Below are 23,522 nucleotides of genomic sequence, written 5' to 3' on the forward strand. Positions count from 1 at the left end.
TAACTCTGAGGATAAACAAAAACGGCCATCAAGACTGGGGCTATTGGGCATATATTTTGTTGTGGAGACTTATTGCTGCTGCAGACTTGTCCCCTCTACAGAGTGCTGACAGGGGGCTGAGAGCATTGCAGTTTGAATTAACATACATTTAAGACTGTGATATTGTTCTGAATGTTTTAGAATGTCAGACCCTGTTACTGGGGGAAGCCACGAGGTGAAATTATTATGTACCTTGCTATGTTTAATCCAGGATAACTGCAGGGCATACAGGAGAGTAACAGATCAGAATAAAGCCCAGGTTGAGCCTCTTTACATGGGAGACAAATTCAAAACTAAAGACAGAATTGAGACTTTTATAGGAAACCTGGGCCTTTAATATAGTAACTTTTCATCAAAAAATTGAATAGATGGTATTTGCAGTTACTTTGAACTACTAAGATTTGAGTCTGAACAGAATCTTGTAGACTAGAATTTACTGAATTTCTGTTTGTGTGCATAAATCCTGTTCTGCTTTGTTCCCTGAATTCACTTGTTTAGCATGCTTACCTGTCTTTACCTCTTAGGAAGCAGACACAGATGAGAACCAAGGAACCCTAAATTTTGAAGAATTTTCAGTGTTTTACAAGATGATGTCCCTACGTCGAGATCTCTACTTACTGCTCTTAAGCTACAGTGACAAGAAGGATCATCTCACTGTTGAAGAACTTGCTCAGTTTCTAAAGGTGGAACAAAAGGTATGGGAATACTCTGCATCCATATATATGTATGTGTAAGTACATTCAAGCCGAGGGAAAAGTTTAGCTTGGGGCAGGGGGTAAAGCACAGCTATAACAAAAATGAAATCTAAAGGTGAAGGTCTTGGCAGATATACTCTAGATCAGGATGATAACTGGTATGTTTTAAAGCTAGAAACACATGACAATAAGAAGAGCAAACATCTATGAATGGTTTGTCTGTGCATGGCTTAATGCAGTAACACGTTAAGATGAATCTTTGTGTTTGCATGTCCTTTTCTGTAAGCAAAGTTGAATCCTACAGTACTGTTGCATATCCTGGGAGTTCCCCAGTATCAGTAGTAGCAGTAATTACGAGGACTGGTGCTTTTATTATTGACAGCAGTTGAAATATTGACAAAGAACCACCTCATAAATGTGGCCTAAATCTCTGTTAAAGGGAAGATTACACTTCTGTGACGTAACACAAAGATAGATATTGCACCAACTTGGCCAAGGGTGAGATGTCCAGGATTCTATCCTTTTTTTCCCCCTTGTGCTGCCTTTCCCAGTTTTTCTTCAGGAAGGTCTGTTTTCCAAGATTCCTCACAGATGTGTGGGACTTGTGCTAAGAAAATTTCATATCTGGAGGTCGCACTTCTATCTGAAGCTCCTCAGAGAGAAGCAATTGAGAGAGATGAAATTCAGGGAACCACAGGAACAGACACACTGATGGGGAATTTAAAAGCAAAATGAAGCATTAGTAACTCTGTTGGGGGGGGCAGCGGGTCTGCCGAATGTCTGACAGAGAGAGATTGTCTCTACTACGACACAACTCAAGAAGCAAAGTTGGGCCAAGATCAGAGATTTTTTTCCCCAGTGTGCTTGTGAACAAAGTTGTGGAAGCAAATGATATCAACCCATTCCTATATATGTTGCTCCAGTGGAGATTTTCATGGCTGTCTTGAAAGAGACTGGATTACTACAAAAACTGCGGAACCCATGGAGGGAACGGTGAGGAGCACAGAAGGAACCTTGTGATCTCTAGGACTCTCTGCTTCTGGCAATTGGTCCTGGGTTGTTTGCTCACCCCGTGGGTCCTTGCAGAGTGTTGTTCTGAAACAACTACGTGAAAATTAATACTAACATCCCAACCTACTTCAGCTGCCTGGGTGTGGATGCTCTTTGGCCTGCAATCACTGAATAATCTCCTGTGCCATTCTGGGCTCCTGCCTGTGATGACTGCTTGAAGTTATCCCTAGCATAAAATGTCAACAGTCTGCGCTGTTTTGCTGCTGAATTTCTCCCTGTTGCCCCTGTGGCAATTCCTTGGCATGTGTGACTCCCTGGTTCTTCCTTCCCTCCCCTTGAAACATGGAGCCCTGTCACATCGCTGATCTCGCTGTGATAGCCTCAACACACAGATTCCTCCAAGCAATCTGGTCCTGGCATTTCTACTAATTACAACTTCAAAGCACAAAACGTTTTTATTTTTTTCCCTTTATGCTATTGCCCAAATTTTTTTGAGCTCACTGCTTTTTCCTTTGTTTCCTTTTTAATCACTGCCTTCCTCTTGGGTGCCCTTCAGTGGAGCACCCTTGACAGCAGCAGCAGCAAGGTTGACACTGATGAGAAAGCAAAGAAATGCTCCGGGGAGGACACGTTCATGGAGATGCTGAAGTGCCCAGGAAGAGCTGAAGAGCAGTGGTATGAGAGGTCACTCGGGGACCTGGAGCAGGAAAAAAAAACATGCGAAAGGAGGCAGAAAAGCTGTCTTTGTGGGTGCACAAGGACATTACGAAACTAGTGATGCAGCAGGGAAAAAAAGGTGACTGTCAAGGCTGGCATACTGCATCCTCTTTTCTGTCTGCACCCTACTGAAAGTGCTGAATGTGAACAGGGCTCTATGTCCTAAATGCCCTGCTCAACACTGTTCCCAAAACAAACAGTAAAAAGAGTGAAAGCATGATCTCCTGGAGATAAACCTCTTGGCAGTGTAGTTTAAAAGCACCTTGCACTTTCTTTGCCTTTTCCCTCTGGTCTTCCCACTTCCCAGTGTTAACAGATTTACCCTTTAATGTTTTCAGAACACAGACGTGATAACAATGGCCTCGGGTAAGGCAAGATTATCTTCAAAAGCTGATAATGGTTCAAATCATAATGGAGTTCTGAAGTGCCTTCAACTAAACAGCATTTTGGTTTTTGCTCTTGTCTCGCTGCTTGGAAATCTGTGGACCGTCTGTCCAACTCCATCTGCTACTCTTTTGGCAAGACTTTCACATATTCTGCAGCCCGAGGATAGAACAAAAGGGGTTTGATTTTTTTTTTTTTTGTTAGCTTTTGCTAAACTGGCTTCTTTTTTTAGGAGCTCCCTGTTGCCTTCAGCCCAAAGCTTCAGAAACAGATTATTTCCACTTAGGTGCAGTTAAACTCAGCTCATTGCTATTGAAATTGCAATTATATGGCTTCAGATGTCAGAAGGGCAGAAAGTAGGTTGGTTTCCTGGGATGACTCCTGGTCCTGCAGTTCTCTTGGCCCAAATGGTGGTGAGGGAGGACATCCCCAGATGTCCAGCCACATCTGCATGCCTGAGTGTTGTCCCTCTGGGAGTGTCCTTTCTTAATAAACCACAACCATTGTCTGAGTTGGGCCTCTGCAGAACCTATCTCCTGCTCTGTGACAGACTGCTTCCATGGCAGGATTTCCCGGCTCCTTGGGCTGAGAGCTTGTCTCATACTTGCTTGGAGTAGTGGGACTTGGGTGAAATAGGCTCTACAAAGGTCATCTTCCCTCTTAAAGAGCAGCTTTGCTGTTGCTAGCCATCCTGGACCTACATTTCTGAGTGAATTGACCTCATTCTGCCCTGGTCGTGCAGCCCCACAGCGACGCTGCCCTGTGCCCGGGGGAGGTCAGCCAGCCTGGGGCTGTTGTCCCATTGCTGTCTGTCCTTCTCTCCTCCTCTGCTGGGTCCCTAGCACATCAATGCTTTTATTTCAGTCATAGCAGAGACCTTTTTGACTCTTGTGCTGATGTTTTTACACAGTTACAAGGCTGCTTTGCTGTTACAAACCTGAAATGTTGAGTTTTGCTTTTCTGAGGGTGAGGTTTCCCGTGTGCCTGCTTGCCACCTGCTGCCTTACCATGGATCAGTTACTTTGCAATACAGTTTTCATCCGTCCTGAGAAGAAGGACAGCCCGCTGAGATCTCGCCTGCAGCAGCCTTCTCTGCACGCTCCGGGGAAGTGCTGCATATTGTATGATGCTCCCTGTCGTGCTCCCGAGTGACAGGAACCAGATGGAAATGTTAATGCCACGCCACCGCATTGGTACCAAACTAGTATCTTCTGTGGGTAAAAAGGCTGCTGCCATGTGCAGCCTTAAATGAAACTGGTGGCAAAAATTGCTGCCCCCACTCATTTTAACTGAACTGAAGAGGAAGTAATTTTATAACAATTACACCCTCAGAACATGCACATATAATTATGTAAAGCTTTTCCTTAATTATTCAATGTGGGCCCGTGCATTTTGGGTTAAGCCCGCCTGAGAGAGTGAGTTTACTCTTATTACTTGTCTACACTAATTACACAGTATCAGAGGAACAACTAGGCATGTGGTGAACAGTGAAAATGTGACAAAAAGTGTTAAGAAGTGGGGATTAAGTTCACTTTTAGAAAATGAATGTTTTGAAACAATTACACCTGCTCTTTTGGAAGAAGTTTTAAAGGGATATAATGAGACAGAATATGCCAGAGCATGTCGGTGCGTGTAGGCTGTGGTCTGAAACAGTACTGAAGGACATCAGGAACCAGTATCCTAAAAGGAGCAGGAAATTATAAGAGTATCAGTGTTGGTACATGGACTTTGAAAAGAGAAGAGACTGTGGAGCTTGCTGATATCTGAGAAGGAAGACAATACCAGATCACCGTGCTTGATCAGCCCTTGCTGCTTCCCACAAGAACCTGCTACTGGGGCAGCAGAGGCTCTCCACTGCAAAGCAGGCCGATGCCTTCCTCCCTCTCTCGTGCCTGCCCGAAAGGATCATCAGTGGCTCGATAGGTCATGACACCTTATATCAGCGTCTTGCAGTGAAATTGGAGGACTGTCTTTGCTTTGATTACTTAAATTTTGATTTTTCTTATAGAATGTTTAACTGTGATCAACTACAGCCTAAACCGTTAGATCACCTGACAGGCTGGTGGGTTGGCATCCTGTCTAGGAACACCTGCCATTAACATTGCACTTCTTTTCTAACTTCTTCCTTTTTTTTTTTCCCTGACTTCTCTTCTACTTTACATTCCTTTCTCTTATTTCCTTTCCCATGAGAATGGGAAATGACAACAATTGCCATTCTTAGCCTGTGGGCCTTTGAGAGAAGAGGGCTCTCCCACTACCTGGCATTGCAGTGCTCTGCAGCTTCAGGTGGCATTAGAGTTGTGGCAGTAGGTCTGTCTGACCTGCTTCCAGTGAGATTGATGAAATCAAAAGGGATTTCCCTCTTTCTCATACTTCTATACTGAAAATTGGGGGTAATGTTGCTTTTTTTTGTAGGATCTTATTTTAGCAAAATTCATTTACTTAAACCCCAAGTTGTTATTGGTTATTCAAAGGCTGATACTCTTAAAGAACGTATCTGCATCAAAATTAAAGCTTTTAGTCAGGAATATAGAAAGTAGCCATGTTTCCAAGAGAGTTTGGAAGCTCCACTGTTGACCACCTTTAACCCATGTATCTAGTCATCAGTAATGATCGTTACTATTTGATGTTAATTTTTAGTGGAATACTTGAAACCGAAGTCGTCCTCTCTCAAGCTACAGTTCAAAAGCACAAATCAGTGAACTTTTCCCTAGCAGATGTGGCTTTGGACTAGATCAGACATCTTCCTTCCTAGAGCACACAAGTACCCTGCCACTCATCCTTCAAGGAGCCATGTGGGATAATGAAAAAGTAAATTCTAGCCAGCTTGTGCTGAAGAAGGGCCTGCTCTGAACAGTGTTTGCAATCAAACAGCAACATCTACTTGAGCTAGGATAATCGGTTATTTTTACTGCTGAATTGTTCTCTTTCCTATTATCCTTTGTAATTCCTCCAGGCGTCTCATGATTGTTGGCTTAGCTAGGAGATATAAATAAAATGTTTGGAGAAGCAGTGAGCTGAGCCACACTTTTCCTGTGCAAGAGAAAAAACAGAGGGAAGGGTGAAGGGGAGGAAGGCTGGAAAACATCTCCAAGTTTTTCAGCTCGAGTCACTGTATGAGTTGAACTGCTCACTTGCCTTCTGTTACTGTAACTTCTGATGCTGCCATGACTAGTTTTTCCCCTTCTCTGGTAATTTTCCATACTTAGCCTGTAGCCCTTTGTGTGTTAATGAGATGTGGTCAGTCATGGGACCCGCATTTCTTAGGAGGAGCCTGACGCTTTTGGCAGGATCAGGCCTTTAAAGAAGACCAGATCAAGAGAGGCAGCCTACTTCTAGATTTCCATATAGCCAAATGCTGATGCAGGGAATACTGAGCTGCAGGAAATAACGGAAAGCTCAAATTCATCAAAGGGTACAGAGAGAGCAGAGTAAATGGAATTGGTTTTGCCATCTGAAAGAGAAGTCCATTAGCAAGAGAACAGTTCACAGAGGGACCATTTCTGGATTTAAACAATAAATATTGTGTAATCTGCATGATGACTGCCCTCAGTCCTGCCTTTGCCTGAAGCAGGCATGCTAACGGTGACATGCTCTCGAAGAGAGGGGACGGCTGTTCCTTTGCTTCCAGCCCGCTCCACACGTCAGGGCAGTTGAGCTGAGGTTTTAGTGTCATCATTGTTGTCCTGTGATGGTATTGGTGGAGGAAATTAAATGCACCCAATTGTAGTTCTGACTTTGGTTCTCTACAGCTTAAGGGAGGCGGGGGTGAGAAAAGCGATGAGCGATGGAAGCTGCTACTTCCCTTTAATTCTAAAGGAAATACAAGTGTATGGTGATACTCTGGCCCCACCAGTCAGACAGGGCTTCTGTTGTGGGCTAGTTGAAGCTGATGACAAAACTTATTTGTTTCAGAAGAACTGTTGTTTTTCATTTCAAAAAGTAATTATTTATCTCATAGCCTGTATATTATAGTGAACTCTCTTGGAAGTAATGAAATTACAGGAGTGGAAAATGCATGAAAATGAAATAAAATCCTGCCAAATGTTTTTGCATGTTTAAGTAGATTATATTAAAAAATATAACTTCATAGTTCTCATTTCAGCAGTATTGCCCAGTACAACTATTATTAAGCGTGCTTAACAGCTGATTTTCATCCTCAAACTAAAATGACACAACTTATAAGTGACTGCTACCTCTCACTCCTATTTTTCTCCTGAAAGGTAAGAGCTGTGAGGCTTGTGCAGCACTGACAAAAATCAACCCAAACCTTTTGCAGTGGTGTTACTGACTGTCTTAGTCACATTTGACTGAACTCAGGGATGGATCATAAAGTTTTTCAACTGAACCCAGAAGCCTGAAGTAGCTTTTGACATGCTGGCGATACGGTATTAAAAATAAGTACACCAACACTGTTGTTTTTGTGCAGATGAATAATGTGACGCCAGAATATTGTCTTGACATCGTACAGAAGTTTGAGGTATCAGAAGAAAACAAGAAGCAAAACGTTCTTGGGATTGAAGGTAAAGTTTCTGATTTTGCAGTCATTTTTGTCCTGATATACTACAGTGGACTAAAAAAGCTTTCACAGTGTATCGGTGTAGCTTATAACGTTTGACTGCGATAGAAGTTGCATAGAAGCTCAGCAGGCAGCAGTGTAGGTGTGTTTTCGAGACGTGAGAGAGGTGAGAGTAGGTGGAGTGAATTAGCTGGTGTCGTACAGCGATCCATCATAGCCACCATACAGTAACAAGATGCCTTAGGCTTGCATGAATTTACTGCTAATTGTGTATTTATAAGCATTCTATACTATGTGTGTTATACTGTAGCCTATTCTAACTGCAGTAATAAAAGCAAAGTTTTTGTTCTTCTGTCTCTGTAGATCCAGAATTGCTCCGGTACAATCCATTAATTTATGCTTATGTGAAATACAGTATGGATAGTTACATTTTCTTTGGGTTTTAGTACCTTATACATTTTGATTGCTGAAGCAATAGTGAATGATATATTTATTCAGAACCTGACTTAGCATCAAATAAAAATCTGAATTGGAACGTAATAAATTAAATGCCATGGCATGTTAATTTGCCCAGAAGATAGCTTTCGTGAAGCAGCATAATTTACATGGTGGTGTGGGGTGGAGGAGGGAAGGGGAAATCTTCTAGATGGTATTTAAATCCTGGGTGGGGCCTCCCAGATCTTCAGCAAGCTTCTGGTGTGCCCCAGGGCACTGGGTGCACATGTCCAGTCCTTTGCCTCCCGCTGAACATGAGGCTGAGGTTCACTCCCTCCCAGCAGAAATACTGTCTGTTTGCAGTAGCATCTAGATGAAGAGATCATTTTTCTCTCACTGAATAGTTGTGGGGAAGGATATTTTCTTCCACCAGTGCCAGCAGAACCAATAGCCCCTTCTTCTGTTGCCCTTATTACAGAGTGGTTTTGTCTGGACTGCAGAAGGCAGGTTGAGCACACTTTGTGCACTGGATTTGCGTGGGGAGGTTCTTCAGTTTTTACATGTGTATTTTTGTCACCTGCCCCTTTCAAGGGTCTGAATGAAATATCTGATCTGAAAAGAGGTTAGGCAGTGGCTATATTGATCTGTGGGGTTTTTCAGCCATCTTGTATAGCTAGTATTTGTTACTTCTGTGCTTCTCTTAGAATCCTGCTTTCTTTTTTTACTGTTGGTTGTTAATTTCTGAAGAGGCTTAGCTCAATGCCATGTTTTGCAAATGCTTGTTGATTTTTAGGTTGGGTTTTTCTGGCAGTCATAAATGTGTCTTTCTAGATTATATTTGCTTTTCTGGTTCAGAGCTGCTTGAAAATTGTCTGAGGACAAGGGTTGGATCTTGGGAATGTATTCCTCTCGAAGGTGTCAGAACTTCCATAGGCTTCAAAAAGAAATAACCTGTGTGTGTGCCAGGAGTAGACTGGGTCTGTGCAGCCTCTTCAGTTTGCAAAGAATCAGGCAAGCTGCAGACAGCAGTTAATACGCTGAAAACTTGGGGTACAGGAAGATGACGTGAGTTAGCACTGACAAGCATAAACAGAAAAAACCAAATGTTAGAGCGCAGATCATTTGCTTGGTACTACGGGCTGCACCCGTGGCAAAACGGTTTCTCTTTGTTCAAAGGTTTCACCAACTTCATGCGCAGTCCTGCTTGCGATATATTTAATCCACTGCATTGCGAAGTGCATCAGGATATGGATCAGCCCCTCTGTAACTACTTCATTGCTTCATCCCACAACACGTACCTGACAGGAGACCAACTGCTGTCCCAGTCCAGGGTGGAGATGTATGCACGAGTGCTGCAAGATGGTTGTCGATGTATTGAAGGTATGTTTTTAGTGCAACTTGCTGGTTGTGACAAGTGTGATGATATTTCTTTTAAGCACAAAGTCAGTGGCAAACTTGAAGCGTTAATGCTTCACTGATTAACTTTGGCAGCAAACCCCTGTTTTCTAGCGGTCTAAACAGAATTTTTCCATTGAGAATGGCCTCCTCAGAGAGACGTCACAGACACCGCTGTTTTCTCCTGCCTGCTGCTGTGGTGTTACGCTTTTCACAGTCAGTGCAAGTTTTCCCTTGCCCCACGTTTGTGTGAAGCATTTTTTGTTGCCCAAGCCCCAGTAAGGCAGTGGGCAGGCATCTCCTTATTCCCCTCTGGTTTCCCGTGCTGGAGGTTACTGCTTTGCAGGAGCGCTGCCCGAGCCAAGTTGCTCAGAGTGAGCTGAGCCCGCAGAGACCTTTTTCGTTCATAAGCTGAATGGGAAAGTGGGTGTTTGCATATGCAGTTCCTCCTGCGGATGCAAAGGGAAGATGAAAAGTGCCTGTAGGAGGAGGACAGGTGAGCAAATAGTGCCTTCTGTCAGCACAGCTGTGTATCTATTTCTGTCACCACCTTAGAGCTGACAACTTGGGATTGCTCTGCTAGAGGTGATGTGCTGTTTCACTGGCTGGATGCTGGTGGAAGAAAACAAGATGCTGTTTGATAGCCTGGAGATCCTGTTGGCTTCTTGTTTAAGTTCTGCCTGATTTAAATAATAACAAAACTTTAGTATTTCTCAAGATTCTGGGTGGAATAAAGTCTTTAAATAAATTTAAATTCAATTTTTTTATGAATAGTATTACAAAACTCATCTCTGGCAAAAAATATTAATCTAAATTTAAAAATTAATTAAAGTGAATCTGAGAAAATTGAGTGATCTATCACTGTACTTTCCCTTCTGTAGGAAAGTTCCCTAGAATGCACAATAGTGTGTTATTTCACTTGACCTCAGAACCATTGTAGATCTTGCACAGCCTGGTAATTAGCTCTGTAGCTTTCTCTTTGTGGAAATTTTAACTTCCTGTAGAGGTAACAGTAATGACAAGTTTGGTGTAAATCCAGGGTACAGTAATTTAGTAAAAAAAGTATTACTGTCCTAGTCCATCCTGCATGCGATGGATTTGATGCTCCTCTTACTATAGCCAGTTATAAAACTGCAAGTTTAATTGGGAGTGGAAAAAGACTTGAATTGTTTTTAAATAGTTTGTCTTCAGAAGCAGAAGCTGCTTTGCTTTCCCAAGTGATAGCTGTAAACATTATTTCACCTATTACACCATTGTAATTTTCTATATGAGGAGAAAAACCACAGTTTGATGTAAGGGTAAAAAACAATTTTAGATTGCAGATTTCACATTTGATGTAGGAAAAGACTGTTTTGTTAGTCTTAACTCAATTGGTAGGTCATAATAGATTAAATGAAACTTGTTGACACCTGCATGGCTGAGTAGTGTACATGAGTTCTGCTGGCAAGCAAGATCAGCAGAAATGCTGAAGATGATGGGCATCTCTTAATGTATAGCTTTTTTGTCTTTATAGTGGATTGCTGGGATGGTCCAGATGGAGAGCCAGTAGTGCACCATGGCTATACTCTTACTTCTAAAATACTCTTCCGTGATGTGGCAGAAACTATCAATAAATACGCCTTCGTCAAAAATGAGTAAGTGTAGGGTCAGTTTTGAAGCTATACTTGTCTGTGTTGTGTAGTTAATCCTGTGCCAAAATCAACATTCAGCGTCAGGAAGTTTGTATATTCCTTTAAACACATGGAGAAATTATAAAGTTGTTTCTGTTCCCCTCTTTATTGCCTGTGATGTTTATTGTTCAACTGCATGGACTCTTTCCATCAGTCGGATTAGGAAGTTTGACCTGAGGTAGAAAAACTTTTCAGGCATTATGAATTCAGTGATGTTTTGAACAGTCTCAGGCTATTGGATATCTACAGATCGGTTTGGTCCTTTTGAACAGAACTCCCCACTCGTATCCACAGGGAAATTCTCCTTAAAAATCAGTACCATAACATTCTCTACCTAAGGGAAACACTTTATTTCAGCAGGAAAATGGAAAAGCTGTCTCATTTATGTAGTATGAGGAAATACTGAGGTGTGGGGTAGTGTTCAGGTTCTACTTTGTTTGCCATGGTACTCTTTAACAGTTTGTTTATGGGGTTTGGGAGTTCATGTGCAAAGTCCTCTATCCCAAACTGAGTGTTTGAGGATTACTGACAATGCAGAAACTTAAATAAATACCACACAATCTGCTTAAACCAGTTTGTGGTCAGCAGTGCAGGTCTCCTCTCTTAAAACACTGTGATGACAGTGTCTGGGCTTTTTGTTTCTAGGTTTCCAGTGATACTGTCTATTGAAAACCACTGCAGTATTCAACAGCAAAAGAAGATCGCTCAGTACTTGAAGGAAATATTTGGTGACAAACTGGACTTGTCATCTGTAGTCACTGGAGATTCCAGACAGCTTCCTAGCCCTCAGGATTTGAAAGGGAAAATCCTAGTGAAGGTAACTTGCTACCGGCAGCGTGTTCAAAATGTAACAAAAGTCAGCATGTGATATTTATTGTAGATTTTCTTTGGCTTTGGAGAACCAGTTCAGCAGTACCATGTGGAATAGTACAGATGCAGTGAGTTAAACTGCGGAGCTTTTCTGAGACATGGAAACAGAGTTTACTCTGGATTTGGCGGGTGTCCCAGGGTACTTCTGTGAGTGTTTCAACAGGGAGGTGATGTCAACAGCAGTGAAAACAAACTATTTCTATTTCTTCAGCATCTTATTGGACAGTTTTAAAGTCAGGTGCTTATTTTTAAACCTTAGCACCAAGACAGGAGAGCCGAAAAATTACATGAAATGCATCATTATGAATAGAAGGAACTGTGCCACTGTTATCTGAACCTGGTATTTTATTTTCTTTGAAATTTGTTTAATTTTCTATTCGTGGATATTGTTCCATGTGGTTCATATCCCTGTAGGATCTAAATGGTATCCTACAGTCCCTCCTTGGACAGAGTATTTTGAAGTAATATAACAGCATCTGAAAATTTCTTGCATTTTCTTGCATTTCCCCCTCACCCTGCTATGAGCAGTAGTTCATGAAATGAAACTCTTTTCACGGTTCATCAGCTGTGTTTATGAAAGAAGAGCCCTTCAGAAGGTGGCTATAAGGAGCGGCGAGGGAGGAGGCCCTGGAGCACTGAAGTTAGTGTTGTATGCAAGATTAATTGTTTGAGCCTCTCAGTATAAATGGATTTGATCTGAAAGGAATTTCAAAGACTAAGATGGATATAATAAGAGAGAAATGCAAGGCAGACCTTTGAGGGGATGATTAATAGAGTGGTGGCTTATTAGACTGTCTAATTTACTTTGACACATGGGGACAATTACTTTGCTGTGAGCTCTTGAGATACTATTCCCCCCCCCCATCCTCTGTATCAAGCTGGCTACAAGGATTCACAATTTTGGTTTGATGTTCGTTTGAATATATTTCAATATATACTACAGAGCTGACTCAGTTAGAAAAACCTTTTGAGTGTTCACCTGGATTTTAAGATTCACTGAATCAATTTTCTTGTGTAACTGGTAGTTAATGAGCTGTGCAGGCATGTAGTGTCAAACAAAATTACATGTAATATCAGTCATGTGACAAAACCTGGCAAACCTGGCTTGAAAGACTATCTCAACGCCCAGAAGGCAAGAGCGGTTTGGCACTGTGCTGTTCTAACCTGAGCTGGCCTTCCTAGCACATCTGAGTGTGTAACTGCAGTTTGACTTTTCAGCTCACAGTGCTGAGACCCTGTGAGCCGTTACAGAACGCCGTGGAGCTGGGCTGATGTTTTCAGAGTGAGGAATAGTACTTTAAGCATCACAGTACCTTTTCACAAATCCCCGTCTCCCATCTCCTGCTCAATCTGAGCAGCCCTGTTGGAAAAGATAAAATCATATTTAGAAATTGGCACCTTGTTGAGAAGCAATTCTCGTCTTTTTTGCTATTATTTTTGCTCTGGTTTATACATTTTCCTTTGAAAGGCAGTACTGATTCATTAGCCAAACAATTTCAAGTAATGGCATAATTTTCATCTTGCTGATGTATTATAAAGAGTAATTCTAACAATACTCACAGATTTAAGCCAGTATAAAGGTGCCAGCGTGAAGTGAATTTGATCCACTCGTTAGCAGGGCAGCATTATGAATTTCAAAATGCAGTCTATAAATCATCCGTTTCTGCAGAAATCTGCCTGTAATTCTTGTCTACCTCTGTCACTGATGAAGCAGGTAGACTGCAAACATATCTGCAATCAGCGAGGAGGACACAGAAGTAATAACCCAGAAGTTTAATAGGTGACTTATTAAGTAGCAGATGATAAAGCAAGAGGCACTGGCCATGAGATCCAGCTTGGGAGGTGCAGACTGGAGGGCAGGAAGAGCTTTCTCAGCTGAGGGTGTGCAGCATGGGAAGAGCCTGCCCGGGAGGCTGGGGGAGTCTCCAGCCTTTTCTATTCACAAGACTTGGCGGAGCAGAGCTCACCTCGAGCTGGTGGTGATCCCCTGCCCGTGGGGGACTGGCCCGGAGACCTTCAGAGGTCCCACAGCCAACGTTTGTAGGGTTCTGTGGTTGGGCTTCACTGGAAGTGTCATACAGCAGGATTAAAGATGAATGCTCTAAAAAAGGATAATTAATCTGTCGGAGCCTCTTTTTTGTTAATTTTTTTTTTACCAGAAGTAGCCAATAACCTCTGTTTGCTGGTCACCACTCTAATCAGATGTTGGAAACTAGACATGGAATTAAAGTAGTTCCTTTCTAATGTAGGTATATGACATTCACAGTACTGGATTAGCAACTAATTTTGGATTGCTGACTACACTCTTGCATGAGCATGCAATATTCAAATAGGCTTTGCTGCTTCCTTCATGCTGATGGCTGCTTGCAGTGAGTTCTTTTGTGTCTTCATTTTCCATTCTGATGAAGAGCCTATAACACAATCTTAGCTTCTGATTTTTAGAGTTTGATTTTAGATATACAACAGTCTGCTTGCTAGGGGTAAGCCTGACATATCTGAGAGTCAACTCAAAAGAAATCTTTTGGACACTTGCTGGCTTGCTCCAGAGATGGGAGGTGGTATGCTTTTTTTTCTTTTTGAAAGAGCTTGCAAAGATCTTTTGGTAACAAACTCCTCCAGAAATACTTAAATTATCACTTGTGATAATCTGGGTCCTTGAACCAGTTTGCATGAGACTCTCTGAAAATGAATTCTAAACTCTGGTCAAAATTTATATAAGGAATAGTTGAGGAACGGACTATATTGATCTTTGCACTAAATAGCACTGACCACGTGCATTTATTGTGAATATTTTTTTTCCTTGTTTTAGGGTAAAAAGTTGCCATACAGTCTTGGGGCAGATGCTGAGGAAGGAGAAGTTTCAGAAGAGGATAGTGCTGATGAAATTGAAGACGACTGCAAATTAAAGCCCTGCTATGTATGTGCATAGACACTTCCCAGAACTGGTACATCCCTCCATGTCTCACAGGCGTAACCCTGCTTGCAGTTGTTAGCAGATTAGGGCTTTTAGCTTTGATTTCTAAGTCAGGTCCTTAAGATACAGAAGTTAAAGAATTCCACATTTAGATACGCAATGACGTTGTTTGGAAACACACGCTTTGTCTTCTAAATCATATAAATAACAGCTTTTAAGTACTTGACATGCACTAGACTGAAAATACTGATGCCAGCACTATAAGCACACTAGGCTTTTTTCAGCTACAAGTATGTAGTACTCAAAACAGTGGCATGATGGAATTCCTACACAGTTTTTAGATGAAAATTAGGACAGGAGAAGTACAAATTAAAAAAATTTGAGGTGTGAAACATTTTCAATCCTTCTGTCTCTTATTTTTTGATACTGAAGATTGCTTTGTTCCCTTTATTTCTTAATTTCTCATTTATTTTTCTGCTGTTAATTTTATTAACGCTTTTTTTTTTTGCTAGAAACTGAAACTGATGTGCAGTGCTAATACACATTATGCAGTGGGTGTTTTTTTTCTAGTCAGGAGGCAGCCTTGATTCACCAGTTAAAACTTTGGAACAAGGAAAATGCTATCTAGGGAGATGCAGAAAGAATAGATCAAATTCCATTTAATATTTAGCAAGTCTAATGCTTATCTCTACTTTTGAATGTAGCCTGGTGAGTTTGCCTTGATGCCAGACAGAAACACCTATCTGTAGTTCTCGTTAACTGGTTTTGGTTTACATAATTTGTCTGTATCATTCATGCTTGCTATTAGCAATTGAAGGTTTTTCAGAATACTTGGGGATTTGCTTTACAGGTAACAAAGTCCCCATCTGAACAGGTTCAGAGGAAGTAGATGTTCATGCTGGTTCCCCCCCTCCCCTGATGCTGTGGAAATGCTGGTGTCAGCAACATCTCTTGGGGGGTTCATGTACCCCACACAGAAGGGGTGATTTGATCCTTTCCCCCCCCTTAGATAAACAAACCCCCTCTATGCTACTGGACAAAATCATGATTCATTAATTTCTTAATTATTTAAAGGTTAGATTGCACCTGGATGCCAGTGAACCCATATGTTCCACAAGACAGTCCCATACAGAACCACAGCCTTGCACAGAGTGCTTGAAGCACAGGATAAAATCAGCTTGCTCAGTGGCTCAGAACGCTGTATTTCTGTCAGTTTTTACTACAGAATTGGGAATATTTGGTATCAATTAATTTATGGAGAAGCTTGAAAACTCCCAATCCCATAAATCTTTAGGAATGTGATTGGGTTTAAGTACAGGCACAAACTTCTGCAGGTTTAAGTTCAGGGAAAAAAATCTGTATTGAATGGACATAACTAGTTATGGGTATAGTAAGGTGAGGTAAGATTGCTGAACCAGTTCTGAAACCTGTGTAGTGCCTGATTCATTGTCATGCTGTTCAACAGGAACAGTCTGTAGTTTGTGAGTACTTTACTAACATGGCTTGAGCACTTCGGATGAGATGATGTTTTCTTTAACAGAAAGACCCTTAAAGCCAGTGCAGACATGGCGTGCCTTTTGGGGCTAGAAATGGAACGTGTTAGGATGGAACAGTTGTTTCCCCTCCTGCCTCAGGAGAGGTCTCGCACACATGGGCAGAGGAACGCTCAGTGCACACCGTTCTGTGGGATTCCTTATTTTAAGCACATTATGTAGGAGACTGGTTTGTGTCTGTATAGTCCATGTGGCTGTTGTTAACAGTAATTGCTTCCTCTTTCTTACTGTTTGGAGCAGGAATCTGATGATGCTTAGGCTGTCTGGTATTTTGGAGGAAGTGTGGAAGTGCATTAGCTGAGAATTCATGCCATCTTCTGAAAGAGCAGCTCAGACTTGTCCCGTTTGAAAACAAAGAGCTAAACCAGGGCCAGGTTCTGGGGCCATCTCCATGGTGGACTGTGCTTTGGTGGGCAGTGTAAGTTGTGTCAGGAGTTACTAACTAAGGAGAAAAAGGAAAATGGAAATGGCAGTAAAAGCCACCAATAGAAAAGGCAAAATCAGGCAGGGTTATGCAGGAAGCTTTTTCTTACACAGAGAAGGGAAATGTTGGGAGCGCTGAGTGGCCTGAAGTGTGTGTGATGCTCCCTCAGGCTGTCCCAGAAGTGATGGACGTAATAATCTGCTTTAACTGGATTTCTTAAATGTCTTTCAGAGTAATGGTGCAACTGAGCACCAGGTGGAATCTTTTATAAGAACGAAACTGGAATCTCTGATAAAAGAATCTCAAATCAGGGACAAAGAAGATACCGACAGCTTCACTGTGAGAGCCCTGCTCAAGGCGACTCACGAGGGTTTAAATATTAACCTGAAGCAGGTATGTGGGCTTTTCCCCTTTGCACGCTCTGTTGAATATTAGACAGTACAATGTGTATTGCACAGTTTACAGATGAGAAAGTCGATAACTTATGAATAACTTCTGAGAGTTTGTTTTATCCAAAATGAAAACTTGGAACTGTTTCAGGAAAATATCCAAGGGAGAATTTGAATGGTCAGATGTGAAGAGTATGTTGTTTCAATGTGTTCTAGTCAGGTTTGTACCTTGTAAAACTTGGAAGTGACTAATTCAGCAAGTACCAGTATTGCAAGAGTGTGTCAAGCAATTTGGTTTGTGCGTAGGTTACTGGGGAAAGATCCTTCTACGGCCGTAGTCCTGCCGAGACTGGCCGTGACACCTGAAAGCTTTGTCTGCCTGTAGTGCTGATGGCTTTTGTACAGCCCCAAAGCACAGGACTCTTCCTGCTCTAAGCAAGGTTCTGTTTTTTTCATGCCTGTTTTTTCAGACTGTTTCAGATCGAGTGGTATGTTTCTGTTCCCTTTTGATATCAAACTATTTTTATAAAGCACTAAATGAATGGGAGTTTTGAGTACATCAGTAAACAGTTAAGAACTTCAACCCACGGTTACGATGCTTTCACTTCAACTGGATGCAAACCCCGGTTACGTTAAATACAGAGCAATGTGCTGTGGGGGCTGTGCCTCTTCTGCAACTGGTATAGCCTTAAAGGTCAAGCAGATGCAGCTCTGCTTGCTGCGTGTCTTCCCACTCTGTAGGGTTTATGTAGTTCTTGTCGATCTCTTTCTCCAAGGCTGGACCCACGAGACCTTTGCCTGAGGCCAGGCTTGCCTACAGAAAACATCCTGTGCTTGTGCTGGTGCTTGAGACCTCTGGTGAGAGCTGTGCTGTGGTGGGCAGAGGCTGTACGCGTGCGAAGGACGAAACCACCTGACCTGACAGAGGAGGGTTATTTTCAGACTGTGGCTTTGCAGTGTGAGAACAGACAGCTTGGCCGTTCCCTTTGGCCTTTGTGAGGTCAGAAAGGCAGGATTTCGGAGGGCAAACTCCTCGTGTCAGTACAGATGATCAGATAAGAGCCATTTCAGTATTGTTTTGTGTTAGAATAATTCCATTTGGTACATCTGCTGGTATCTGGACAATGATTGGCCCCTAGATAGCATTTGAGGGGGTAAGGAGTTTTCTTTAAATAATGCAGATTTCCCTAAGGTGTTGGGGTTGGATATGATGCCTGAGATTACCCATTACACATCACTGATGTGACCAGAATACTGCAAATACTTCAGTAATGCAAGTGCATTATTCAAACATCTTTCAGGTAATGATATTAAGGAATAGAATATTCTAATTGACTTATTTTAAGTTATTAAGGGACATACAGAGATCTCTTCCTTTGCTGCAACAGTCCTGTGTGAAGATTGATTGTGTGTGACTGTTGTTTTCAAGGATCTCAAAGCAATACTGACCTGAACAATTAGTAATAATAAGTTAAAACAACCGGTAGATTAATTCATGGCAACTGTTGACCTAGATGGGAGAAAACTAAGTGGTTAAACATTGTAATGGTTTGGTAATTCTGTAACTCATTAGCTAGCTTTGGGGGTGGTGTTAAGCTCTTATCTAGTAGCTACTGTGTAATTGATGTACCAGAAAAGGATCTTTTGGGAAAATTTTCTACCTCTTTGCTGGTCAAATCTCATTTTGCTTTACTTTGTGCCTTTCATTTTCCCAAAGATTTGATATTAAAAAAAAAGGCATTCCCAATGCAAATTTATGTACTAATCTCTAGTAATTATCAAGCGGGTTCTGGAGTCATGAGGAAGGAAGGCAATATGTCTGGTACTGTTAGGCCTGATGCTAGTTTGGATTTGCTGTTGAAATTATCAACTCCGACTCTTATCTGCAGGAGAAAGGTACTTTATCTGCCGAGGTTTCCTTCTGTGTTTTACAGAGACTTTCAGCTTGAGCTAGAAACAAATCTTTGAATGTGGATGCGGAACTTACTGACTTTCTTGGACCTGAAGAAAGCCTGTAGTGCCCTTGTTGTGATGATAGCCAGAACTGAATTCCAGCTCAGCGCTGAACTGGAGCTCATAGAACTTGCTGAAATACTGGGGGAATTTTCTTCAGCACCTTCAGTTCTTTGTTTTGCTCTTTCGAAGATGAAGGGATGTGCTTCTCTGACAGGAGCAGCTAGATGCTGCCAGGAATTTTTAAACTGATGTCTAGGGACATGGCTATAAATGTGAAACTTGGACTTCAGGCTGCCTGTGAAGAGTCCACATTTATTTATTAGGAGATTTTTATTTTTTGTTCCCCCCCTCTTCCTTTGTGGCTGTTTTCAAGTACACTTTCAAATGTTGTGTTTTGTTGGGTGCCTGATTTTGCTAGAGCGTTCTTTCTACATGGTTGGTTGTTGTCTTGACTGTCAATGTTACTATTTTTCCGTATTGTTAGAGGATTGCTAAGCTATCAAGTATAGAAAGAAATTGAAAGAGTCCTGTAAGGAGATTTTTTGGAATTCAATTTGTGTTCACCGATCCGTATGTTGTGTTTAGACTTTAACTCACTTTTATTCTCACTTGCAATCACTGTACTTTTCTAACAGTGAATCAGGGTGATGTACAAGAACTTAAGACAGGTTGAAACCATGTCTTTTAGAGACTGTAGCAGGCTCTTTAAAGATACTTCTGAGCATATCTAGTTACACTTCCTATTACTCTACTTCTTATTTCTCTGCACAGAACCTGGACACAAAAGAAAGTGGAAAAAAGTCTCATAGTCGATCATTAATGGGCAACTTCGGTAAACACAAAGTAAGTAAAACGAGACTCAGTTTGTTGTTCCACGTCTGGCAGCATTCTGGAGACACTGGGTACGTTTTAGTGCCTGTGCAAGCATGGGGTGTGTGGGGGCAGCGAGGAAGGACTGTGTGATTACACTTGGTATATTTACTGCTGTTCAGAAGAATGTTAGCAGCCAGCAATACGGAGAACCCTTTAAAGATGGTCATGCAAGCTCTTTTGCCTGTCCAGAAAGGTCACTTTATTAATGATGTGGAATTGCTGATTTTCTGATCAAAGTTGCAGCAGCAGAAGAGCCGTGTAGACAAATGCCTTGGTGTATTCTTGTTTTCCAGACCTCTGTCCCCACAGCTGACAAGGTTTGTTTGATTTGGGGTCCAGTTTTAGGGTTTTGTGCCCTGAGCAGTGCCGTGCACGGCGTGCTGTTACTGCTTTCCACTTGCTTTAAGGGACTGCTGTGACTGAGGCTCTGGGCTCCTGCTTTGTAAAAATGTGTTCTTTTCTGATCTCTTCATGGTTTTGCATATAGTTTATATACATTTGTGTAGCTGCTAGGTCAAATTGTCTGCTTCACTGGGCCTTCACTGTGGTGGCTCTGTTGAACCAAGCAAGAGCTGCTGTAATTCAGATGAGCATGAGGTTTCATTTTACAGCTGGACAGATAGCAGCCACCAACAGGGCCAGTGCTGGTGTCTCCTGCCACTCCTGTATCCTGACAAATGTGTTCCTGTCACCTGCCTCCCCGATTCCCACACTCCCATGGTGCCTCGAGGCTTCGGTTTATTGAACATGTAGCCTCAGCATCAGCTGATTCAGCTGAAAGCTTCTTTCTTCCTAGAGTCAATTAGCAGATACCAAGTAAATAAATCAGCAGATAGGCTTGTCATGAGAGGGGCAAGCGGCAGGTCTGCAGCCGAGTCACCGGGCCACCGGCGGCTTCCTCCGCCCCAGCCCGCTAGACACCCGCATTCCTCTTCAGCACTCGCCGTGGTGAAAGCTGCAGCCAAGCAGAGAGCCTGCTCTAATTGGTAATCTGAGCAGCAATTTAGGAAAAACAGCAATTATGAAAGACTTCATAGAACTTAATGAGCCACCAGCTCATTGGTGCTGAAGCCAGCTCGGAGCCATCAGAAGTTCTCTAGGCAGACAATACCAGGACTCCTATTTACACTTTGCTTATAAGCTTACATCAGTTTAAAGTGTTCGTATTTCCTTCAGCTGCTCTAGCAAAGTGCACGTTATTCGCTCAGTCTGTGTTGAGATCTGGGAGTACCTGTTGTGCACGACAGCGGACACGTCATGTTGTGACCTGTGCTCGCTGATGGGAAAACAAGTGCTGTGGAGTGAGATGGCACAGACAAAAGTCTGCCACTAAAAACTAAAACTGCTGGTTACACTGAGGGCTGGAGAGTATGCTGATAATTTCCTTCAACCAGTTACCCTAATGGACACAACATGTTGGAAAACCCATTTGTTTCATTTCTGCTGAAAAGAGTATATCTCGATTATTTTTTTTTCTTTTTTTTTTTTTAAACAATGATTATATTGCAGACTGAGGCTAAGTAACTTCCCCCTTATGCCTTTCCAGCTAGAGGGATGCCTGGGAAGGATGGTTACTATTGATATTTTTGCAGGTACAGAATTATCCACCCAGGGGTATTGACTTGTGATGTTTTCAGCCAGCTCTTGTGCCAAATGTATCCGTGTATAAACTCTTTAAAAACTTCCAGTGGGGGAACAAAGACACTATGGCCGGTGATTCCTGCAGGTTAATGTGGGAAACATCCACAGTGCAGACCTTCAGATTCCAAAACCAAACCATGCAAATTATTTCCAATTTAGTCAAATTTATTTCAGCACTGAACACAGCAGACCAAATTATGTACGTTAGTGGTGTATCACAGCAGGAAAAAAGAAATCTGTGTTCAATTAGCCATATGAGCAAAAGAATAAGGATCTCTCAGTTATATTGTTAATTACCCTTGATGAGAAGGGAATGAAAGAAAGTCTCGCTTGAAGCTATAGTGTTACAAAAGATGCAATGTTGTTGAAATTGGAAACTGTGTTAAATAGGTGCTTATGAAAAAAAGGTGCATTTGAGATTTTAATATTTTTATCATAACTGTAGTAATTTAAGAGCACTTGAATGCTTTATGTGTGGCTCAAAGGTAGCAGAAACATGATGTTTGAAAATTTTGCCCAAACTCTGTTCTCAACTCCACCAATGAATTTGTTAACTTTTCTAAACCAGAGGGCAGCTGAGGTAGGTGGAAGCAATGCACTGTATGTTTGGATCTACTGTGCCTTACTGTTTGTTAAATATGATCCGATCCGTTAGAATTCCAGCAGGACCAGTCCTGGTGTGCTGGAGACAGTGGAGCAGTGTTATCCTCTCAAGTCAGGAGGGAGGGGAGCTGCAGAATGTGCAGTGGCCTGCATTGGACCGGCCAGTTTGCAGAAACCATTTTCTTCAGGCTTGGCTTTGTCTGCTCGCCAGCAGATAAACGTGCTCGGTGGCTGCAGGCTTGGATCATTGCCTTGAGTGAGATCAGGGCACAGATGCCTTGTGTTGCCTTTCCTTCTCCACACGTATGGAAAAACTTGATGTGGCACCCAGGGGTTTTCTGCTGCCACCCCCCAGGAGCCATTCTGTGTCCTTGTAGGACCCTGGTCCTGAGCTGTAAACCCGCTGCAGCTCACCCACCACCTGCCATTAGTGACAGGACCCTGAGTCTGCAGAACTGCCCCATAAACTGACACAGCTGTGCTTGGTTCTTCCCAACAGAAAGCGGCGAAGGCAGCATCCAGATACCATAGTGCGTCAGATGATGAAGAAAGCCAGCAGAACCCTTCTGGGAAGGAAATGGGGCAGCTCCACAGGTGAGCTATGAATCACTGTTGCTTTACAGCACAGTTAAACCTCGAGGCATGTTGACTACTATCAGTATTTCTGTGTCATTGCCTCGGGGAAGCCTGCTCTTAAGAGCAGGTCGTTTATGACGCTGCTGTTGGGGTGTATTTTGCTGTGGCTGCTGTAGCTCCCCCTGTATTTTGATCACGTAGGTTTTCATAGGTTGCAAATAGCAATTACCCTTAAACCGAGAAGTGTGATGGTAATACTCTTCTAATGGAAAAATGCCAGTCTGCATTTTGCATGCTGTTAATAGTGCTCAGAGAAAACTGTTTAGGCTAAATAAGGGTACATGACAGCCCAGCCAACTTTTATTACGTCTGAGAATGTAAAGAAAAAGCAATCCAAAAAGTGCCATTGCGAATGCATTTGTTGTCACTGAACTGCTCCATTTTCAGATATATCTTGAAGGTGTCTGCCTTGTTTTTGCTGAGGAGACGTGGTGTAGCGATTTCATTATGTTTTAAATGAAAAATTTTGTTTGTGTGGTGTGACTATAGAGGTACAAGGGGAACAGGCATCTTGGAGCACTCTGTAAGGAGGTTTGCGACTTGCAGTTCGCTGCTCACAGCTGTTTATTTCCTTACTGATGACAAGAACAGACAGGAGGATTGAAATATGCTTTAAATATTGAAAAATTCCTGATTTGATTTGTATATTAAATATAACTCAGCAGATTGGCTCGTCGAAGGAAAACGGTGAAGCTGTGCCGAGCTCTGTCTGACCTAGTGGTGTACACAAACTCTGTGGCAGCCCAGGATATCATAGATGACGGTAAGGCTGCTGGCACAAGACTTACACTTGCCTTT

General features: G+C 42.2%; 1 protein-coding gene across 10 annotated transcripts in view; it reads left to right on the plus strand.

Moving 5' to 3' along the window:
- Nucleotides 1-23,522, plus strand: part of PLCH1 (phospholipase C eta 1) — an 80,332-nt gene that overhangs the window by 43,608 nt on the left and 13,202 nt on the right. For 7 of the 10 annotated variants that reach the window (XM_074911965.1, XM_074911964.1, XM_074911966.1 and 4 more), the window contains 10 exons: nt 564-734; nt 7,276-7,369; nt 8,977-9,180; nt 10,709-10,829; nt 11,511-11,682; nt 14,545-14,652; nt 16,858-17,019; nt 19,743-19,814; nt 22,588-22,682; nt 23,387-23,487. In XM_074911965.1, coding sequence (XP_074768066.1) covers nt 564-734; nt 7,276-7,369; nt 8,977-9,180; nt 10,709-10,829; nt 11,511-11,682; nt 14,545-14,652; nt 16,858-17,019; nt 19,743-19,814; nt 22,588-22,682; nt 23,387-23,487 — 1,300 coding nt within the window. The remainder of the gene's footprint in view (nt 1-563; nt 735-7,275; nt 7,370-8,976; nt 9,181-10,708; nt 10,830-11,510; nt 11,683-14,544; nt 14,653-16,857; nt 17,020-19,742; nt 19,815-22,587; nt 22,683-23,386; nt 23,488-23,522) is intronic. The other 3 variants (XM_074911970.1, XM_074911963.1, XM_074911969.1) reach the window with 1 other exon arrangement.

Source organism: Athene noctua, chromosome 8 (genome assembly GCF_965140245.1).
Source record: "Athene noctua chromosome 8, bAthNoc1.hap1.1, whole genome shotgun sequence".
Taxonomy (NCBI): domain Eukaryota; kingdom Metazoa; phylum Chordata; class Aves; order Strigiformes; family Strigidae; genus Athene; species Athene noctua.